The 6,592-nt window shown below is 62.4% G+C and overlaps 1 protein-coding gene across 2 annotated transcripts; it reads right to left on the bottom strand.

Annotated features, from left to right (window-relative positions):
- Nucleotides 1-486: 486 nt before the first annotated feature.
- On the bottom strand, nt 487-5,308 carry EMX2 (empty spiracles homeobox 2). Of its 2 annotated transcripts, XM_049764526.1 has the most exons (3): nt 4,900-5,308; nt 2,727-2,911; nt 487-654 (listed from the first exon to the last, which is right to left on the bottom strand). In XM_049764526.1, exons 1-3 carry the CDS (start codon nt 5,306-5,308, stop codon nt 487-489), a joined length of 762 nt encoding a protein of 253 aa, XP_049620483.1. The 2 variants fall into 2 exon arrangements, with proteins under 2 accessions (XP_049620483.1, XP_049620484.1); XM_049764527.1 differs by lacking the exon at nt 2,727-2,911 and having other exon boundaries at nt 551-654.
- Nucleotides 5,309-6,592: the final 1,284 nt, after the last annotated feature.

The following is a 6,592-nucleotide window of genomic DNA, read 5'->3' as shown; positions in this document are numbered from 1 at the left end:
TTGACTGACAGCTCCCCTTGTCAGAATGCTTTCAGCCTTGACACATCGGGCTCGCTCTCTCTCTCTCTCTCTCTCTCTCTCTCTCTCTCTCTCTCTCTCTCTCTCTCTCTCTCTCTCTCTCTCTCGCTCGCTCTCTCTCTCTCTTTCTCTCTCTCTCCTGTCTCTCACTCTGTCTCTCTCACTCTCTTGCTCTCACTCGCTTTCTGCCTCTTTAGGTCAGGGACGCACTGATCTAGAAGCCGCCTCCGACCTCTGCCACCTTGGCGCACCCACGGCCTGGGCTCCCGAAGCTCTCTGCGTCCTCGGCGCCCTCCTTGCCCCAAGCCTCCACTGCAGCCTTGCTCACCCCCTTCTCCCCTTCTCGGTGAATGTGTGTGTGCGGTTTGGTTTGGTTTTTGGAAGTTTGTTGTTTTTGCTTCTCCTCCTCCTCTCTGGGTCTCTGTTTTGCTCCGTGATGTCCATGCCTGTGGGGTTCCGCCCGTGAGTTTAATCATCTGAGGTCACATCTATTTCCTCGGGACTAGCCTGTTTGGTGGCGATTCTCCACCGGTTAATATGGTGCGTCCCTTTTTTCTTCTGTTGCGAGTCGGAGCCTTCTTCCTCCAGCTTCTGTCTTTTGAACTTTGTCCTTCGGTTCTGAAACCATACTTTTACCTGCGGGGAAGGGGCAAAGTGAGGGAGCGGGTTAGTTTCTCCCGACGCCCTCCATCTGGTAGCCGCTTCCTTCCCTGCCTATTCCGCGCTGGATCTGAGACCCCCTGTCCATTGTCCCAGCAATAAGCACCCATAGGGGCTACCCTGCTAACTCCCCTGGGTGAGAAATCTGGTGTCCTGCCCTCTGGCTCTCCCAAGGCACAGCACCCTTCTCGCCCTGCCCACCCCATTGTGAGTACAAGACCTGGCAAAGAACGGACCATCACGACCAAAAATAATAAGCGCAGAGAAAAATGTTCAAAGATGCGTCACGAGACCCTCTAACCCAGCCAGGGTGACAAAAGACCTCCCTGGGCTGCTGTTGCTTCCTTGCCCGAGTTCTTTCTATTTTCTGCTGTGTTTGGCAGAGGGACCTAAATATAGCACATCCTCTGCAGAGCCCGCCTGGGGAGACAGGCCCCCTAGGCTCCTCAGCACCCAAGTGAACGGGGCCCAGAGAGATGGGATCCTAAGGGGAAAGTAGGGGATAGCAGGGTACAGTTTCCTGGGGATCGAGCGGGCTGCATGTTTTCAGCAAGGATAGAGGGATCAAAAGTGAAAGTTTCTGACTGGCTGGATAAAAGAGAGGAAAGAAACTGAAGGGAGAAGGGGGAGAGAGAGAGCAAGAGAGAGAGGGACAGGGGGACGTGGTTTTGTTAGGTCCCACCAGCCCTAGACAGACCTGGCCAAACTCCTCTCTGGCCACTTCACTTCCGTCCAGGGAGGAGCTAGCAGCCAGGGCCTCCCAAAAGCAGCTATTTGAGGATGGGAAGAAGGAAGAGAAAGGCAGGTCCCAGCAATTCTGATCCCCTCTCCTTGGGAAAGCTGGGTGACGGTTCCCTAGTCCCAACCGGGCAGTAACAGGGCTCCAAATCCCCGTCAGGGCGATAGGGGTGACGGCAATGGAAGTGACTGCACCTCCCAGACCCCTGGGCCTGTCCAACGGTGACAGCAGCCCCAGAGACTCCTGGGGGTCCGCTGCAATCCCTCCTTTGAGGTGGCCGATCCAGGTCCCGGTTTCTCTCCCCTACGCCCAGTCCCCCAAAGTGCCCCCTTGAAAAAAGCGGAGAGGGAACACAAGGCAGAGTTTAATTTGCTTTGAGTTTGCTAATTGAGGGGGAGGACGGTTCATTTCTCCCCGGCGCTCGCCCAAGGCGCGCGGCGGTGCGCTAGGGGCTTGACACGCACACAAAGGCTGCAGGCGGCGTGGGCAGCGAGGCGGACAAAGACGGGAGAAACCCGCCGGCCGCGCCCGCACCCGTGCCCCGCACCGAGCCGCGAGGCCCTCAGCGATTTTGTCCGAGGGGGGCGTCTTAAAACAAAAGCCCTCGACCTCAGGGGCGCCTCCCAGAAAAGGTGTTACAACTTAATCTGCCCAAAAGCTTTACAGTTTGAGGGGAACTCTGACCCCGCCCAGCAGCTCAATGTACAGTAGCCCCCCACTGCAGTCCTAAACCCCCTCCCCGCCCCGGGCAGGCCTAAACCAGACTGCCTCCGGGCCGGGGAGCGCAAGTGCCCCTCTGCGAAGCTTGGTTTCCCTGATTCAACGACGCACCCAGGAAGTCAGGCCTTCTCTCGGATTCTCTGACCCCCTCGAGGGCAGAAACAGAAGCCATTGCTGGAAGGGGGCGACAGAATTTGCCCTGAACAGAATTTACCCTGTACCCAACTACTGGTCCCGTGAAACGCTCCCATTCCTGACACCCTGCAATGCGCACCCTCTTTGTGGATCCCAGCAGAGCGGCCAAACTCTGAGCTAGACTCCCAAAATGTGCTGGAAGTTCCTAACCGGGAGTTGCAAATTGTGCCCCGGCAGAAAGAGCGGCTGAGCCAGGCCCTCCTGAGCCAGGGTTGGGTGGTTCCTTACAGTTCCAGGGACGCGCACACCTGGACATATATCCTGAGCGCACGCGTGGGGCCAGCTGCCCAGCTCCGTGCCCAGATATCGGTCTGGGCTCCACGCAGGCCGCTGTGCCAGCTTTTGGGGTTCAGAGCTTTGGGCTGGGGAAGTCGCCATTCCGGGTCCGGCTCACCTGAGTTTCTGTGAGGCTGAGACTGTGCGCCAGCTGCTTCCGCTCGGCGCCCACCACGTAGTGGTTCTTCTCGAAGGCGTGTTCCAGCCTCAGAAGCTGGGATGGGGAAAAAGCCGTTCGGATCCGCTTCGGCTTTCGGGCCAGAGCGTTGTGCAAAAGGAAGCTCTCGGGACTTGTGTCGTTCCCTGCGGGGAACACAGCAGAAGTCCCATTAGCGAAGGCCGCCCAGGCCTCCCGGGCCATGAGCTTCTCCCGAGCCGGGCTGGAGCGGGCCGCGCGCTCCAGACCTTCGCGTGCCCGCTCGGATCGGCCCGGTCTGGGCCAATGGCCCGCCCAAGCCGGTCTTGGGGGGTCACCAATGCAGCCGCCGGCCCCGATCGTGGGTCGTGTCTGGGCCGCAGCCACCGCACGACCCCTGCGAATCCCACCTCCGCGTTCTATCCTCGGCTGACTTTGAAGCCGGGGCACCTACGGGAGGAGTCCCGCGCTAAGGAGGAGGCGGCAGAGGCCGCTGGGGATGGGGGCCCAGGACCCCAAGAAACGGTTCTCTCTGCCTCCTCACCTCTCCAGAAACTTTGACCCTGTGGGTGAGGAGGGGCGGGGGTGCGCTGCGGAGTTCACCCGGGCACTTCTTTTTAAAAATTATTTAGCTTTCTGCTCCGAGCACCGGCGCTGCAGGGCTATCTTTGCATCCCTGCCAGAACCCAAATCTTGCTCAGGATGAGCCCAAGGTGAGCCCAGTTCTGCCTCCTCTGTCGCCGCCGACAAGGGCCCGGCTCTTCAGCTGCCCCGCTCCAGAGAACTGGGAGCCGCGCGCGAGTAAAGGGATCAGAACCGAGGTGCCTGCTCGCCCACACCCAAAGGAGTCGCCCGCGCCCCGGAAGATCCCGGGTCCTCCAGGCCTAGAAAGTGGAGCCCGGAGCATGGCTGGCAGGGCATGGGGGGGGGGGATCAAAGATACTGACTTGGGGGTTCACTCGTTATAAGCGAGGAACGAATTCCCTCCTCTCCTGAAACCCAAAGGAAAACAAGCAGGCAGTTCTGGCGGGAAACGAGACCGATCTGAAGCGGAACTAGGGTGAAAGGTGCTTTGGGGGTTGGTTTTGTTTTTTAAATTGGGGGGTGTATAAGACATTTCCGCGAGGGCGCCTTCCAGCAGGAAAGCCAAGGGTTAAGGGCTGAACCCGTTGCGGAGTATTGATCGGCAGCCCCGAGGAGGACCAGGCTCTTTCTCCCGGCTCCCACCGCTCAATGCCTACGCGCCCCTTTTCTGGAGTTTTAACTTTCCTCCCACCCCCCACGCACAGGGAAGAAGAAAAAAAAGCCAACACGTTGTTGTTGTTCCATGGCACGGAAATAACACCCAAACAAATATTCCCCGCTCCAGCCCGTACCCGGGCTCGGTTCATTTCTTTCCCAACAACAAAAAATTAAAAAAAACCAAAACAAAACCAGAACTGAACCTGCCTTCTGGCCGCGGCCGCGCGGCGCCCTTTGCAGCAGCAGCTCGAGCAGAGCGCGTCGGGCCCCGAGCCCGGGACGCTTCTAACCCAGCCGCGTCGCGTCTCTTTGCGCCCGGGGCCGCAGAAGAAGAGAAGTAAAAGACTCAGGTCGGGGGACACGCAGGTCCCCTCACCGCCCCACGGGGGTCGGAAGCCCGGGAAGCGGCGGGTGTGCAGAGCAGCTCCAAGCGCGCGGCGAACGGGATCGAAGGCTGGGGACAGCGAATCTAGCTGCCGGGCCCGGCGCGGGCCTGGGGGCCCAGGCGGGGTGAGCTTCGCGGGGTGAGCACACGCCAAAGCTGGGGGTCCCGCGAGCCCCGCCGGGCCTCCTTAGCCGGCCGGGTTGTCCCGACTAGCATAAGCAATCCAACGCAGAACACTCGGGGACAACTTCACTTCAGGGCCACGTCGCTCTGCCCAGGGTCAAGCCACCCGCAGGCCTGAGCACCCCGTCCCGATCTCGAGCTGAAAGATCCGGGACTCGGCGCGCGCGCGAGCGGACCCTCGCAGCCCCCCGTTTCCGAACGAATAAACGAACGATCGAGCGAGCGAGGGCCGAGCCCGAGGCGACCTCCGCGCAGGCCTCGCCAGCCAGGCGCGCGTCCCGAGCCGAGCAGGCCGGGGGGCCGCGCGGGAGGCGGCGCGCCGCAGCCCTGCGACGTGGCACGTACCTTGGAAGCGGTGGCCCAGATACCGGTAGCGATGGATGAGCCAAGGGTAGAAGGTGGACGGGTCCCGCTGCTGCGAGGCGAAGAGGGGGTGTGGCGAGTGCGAGGAGGGCAAGGGGTGGGCGGCCAGGGCGTGCGGCGGCGGCACCGGGTGCACCGGCACGGCGGGGTTGGGCGGGTGCGAGACCGCCTCGGCGAACACCAAGTCCGGGTTGGAGTACACGCCCCTGCCGGCGGCGGCGGCGGCGGCGGCCGAGTGGAAGCCGTTGAGGAACGGGTTGATGGGGCTGGAGTTGGCGTAGCTGAGCGCCGCGGGGCGGATGGGGTCCTCGGAGCGCGAGGCGGGCAGGGGACTGTCCTTGGCCACCAGCGACTCGATGGTGAAGCAGCGCTTGGGCGCCGGCTGGAACATGCTGCGCCGAGGAGCGGGCGCCCGGGGCTCCCGGCTCCCGGCGTCCGCGCCGCGCTGCCTTCGCCGCCCGCTGGCCCGCGGCGAGGACCGACGAGAATCGGGGACTGGCGGGGCGGGGGTGGGGTGGGGGAGGAAAGGGAGAAAGAAAGGAAAGGAGAGGAAAAAGGAAAGGAGGGGGAAGGGGGAGGGAGCGGCAGCGCCGAGGAGCCGGAGACTTGCACCAAATGCGCCCAACCTGGAGAGAGGGGAAAAATCCTTCCAGAAGAATTTGCAGGCGTGGATTGGGGTATTTTTTTTTTTTTTGGCGTGATGGCGTGGGGGGGTGGGGGAATCGGAGTTAGAGGTTGGGAGGAGGGGGGGGAGTTTCTCGGGGGAGGCCAAAAAAAAAAGTTTTCTCTCCTCTGCAAAAGGCGGGCAGGGCGCCCTAAGTCCAAGGACAATCCATGGAAGTGTTCGCTTCTTCACAAGTTGTGCAAACGATTTGTTAGTTCATGAGCCTAATTAGTGCGGGGATCACATAAACAGCTTCCTCCGAAGCCTGGTAAATGGCTTGATGATTGGTCGCTATTACTCGCCCCGAGGTGGAAGGGGGGAGACTCTTTAAAGTGCGTCAGAGGGAGGCGAGCGCCTGGGAACCCGGAGGCCTGGATCCGGGCCGAGAGTGGAACGGAGTCGGCGCCGCGGTCCCGGCCGAGCCGCGCGCGCCTCGCTCCCCGCGTCCCGCCGCGCCCGCAGCCGCCGCCGCTCCTCCTTCGCCGCCGCCTCTTCCTTCGATTTCTTCCCCGTCTCCTTTCCCCCTCCTCCTCTTCCTCCTCCTCCTCTTCTGCTTCCTTCTCCTCCTCCTCCTTTTTTCCCCCACTTCCTCCCCCTCGATCGTCTCCTCTTCCTCCACCCTCACTACGTGCACCCCGGTTCCCAACCAAGTCCCGGCCCGCGCCGCTCCCGGGATCGCCCACTGGCTGCGCCCGAGCCCCGGGGCCGACGGACCCACCGATTCCCAGACTCCTCGCGCTCAGCCGTCGCTGCCTCCTCCCAAGCCCCGCGGCCCGACGTCGGGGGAGCAGCTCGCTCCGGAGTCCCCGGGAGCTGCGAGTGCGCGCGCGGGTAAGCGGGCTGGGCAGAGTCGTGGACAGAACTAACGGGGCCCACGCGTGCCAGCAGCCCCACCCCCAGGGATGCCGCCGGCTGCTTCGGAGGCGAGGCCGAGCGAGGAGGGAGCGGGACTGGGTGGAAGGGGGAGTCCTCCAGCCGCGCCAAGCCTCGGGGTCCCGGAGTGCGGTGGCC

This window comes from Suncus etruscus, chromosome 17, assembly GCF_024139225.1.
Source record: "Suncus etruscus isolate mSunEtr1 chromosome 17, mSunEtr1.pri.cur, whole genome shotgun sequence".
NCBI lineage: Eukaryota > Metazoa > Chordata > Mammalia > Eulipotyphla > Soricidae > Suncus > Suncus etruscus.
Note: the sequence above shows the minus strand (reverse complement) of the source record. Positions and strands in the feature narration are given on the sequence as shown.

What these genes read in the sequence shown, in the direction of transcription:
- EMX2 (XM_049764526.1), bottom strand. Translation starts at nt 5,308, where the DNA reads ATGTTCCAGCCGGCGCCCAAGCGCTGCTTCACCATCGAGTCGCTGGTG. An exon ending in TCTGGGCCACCGCTTCCAAG is followed by an intron (nt 2,912 to 4,899) that starts GTACGTGCCACG and finishes TGTTCCCCGCAG; the next exon opens with GGAACGACACAAGTCCCGAG. An exon ending in TCAGCCTCACAGAAACTCAG is followed by an intron (nt 655 to 2,726) that starts GTGAGCCGGACC and finishes CCTTCCCCGCAG; the next exon opens with GTAAAAGTATGGTTTCAGAA.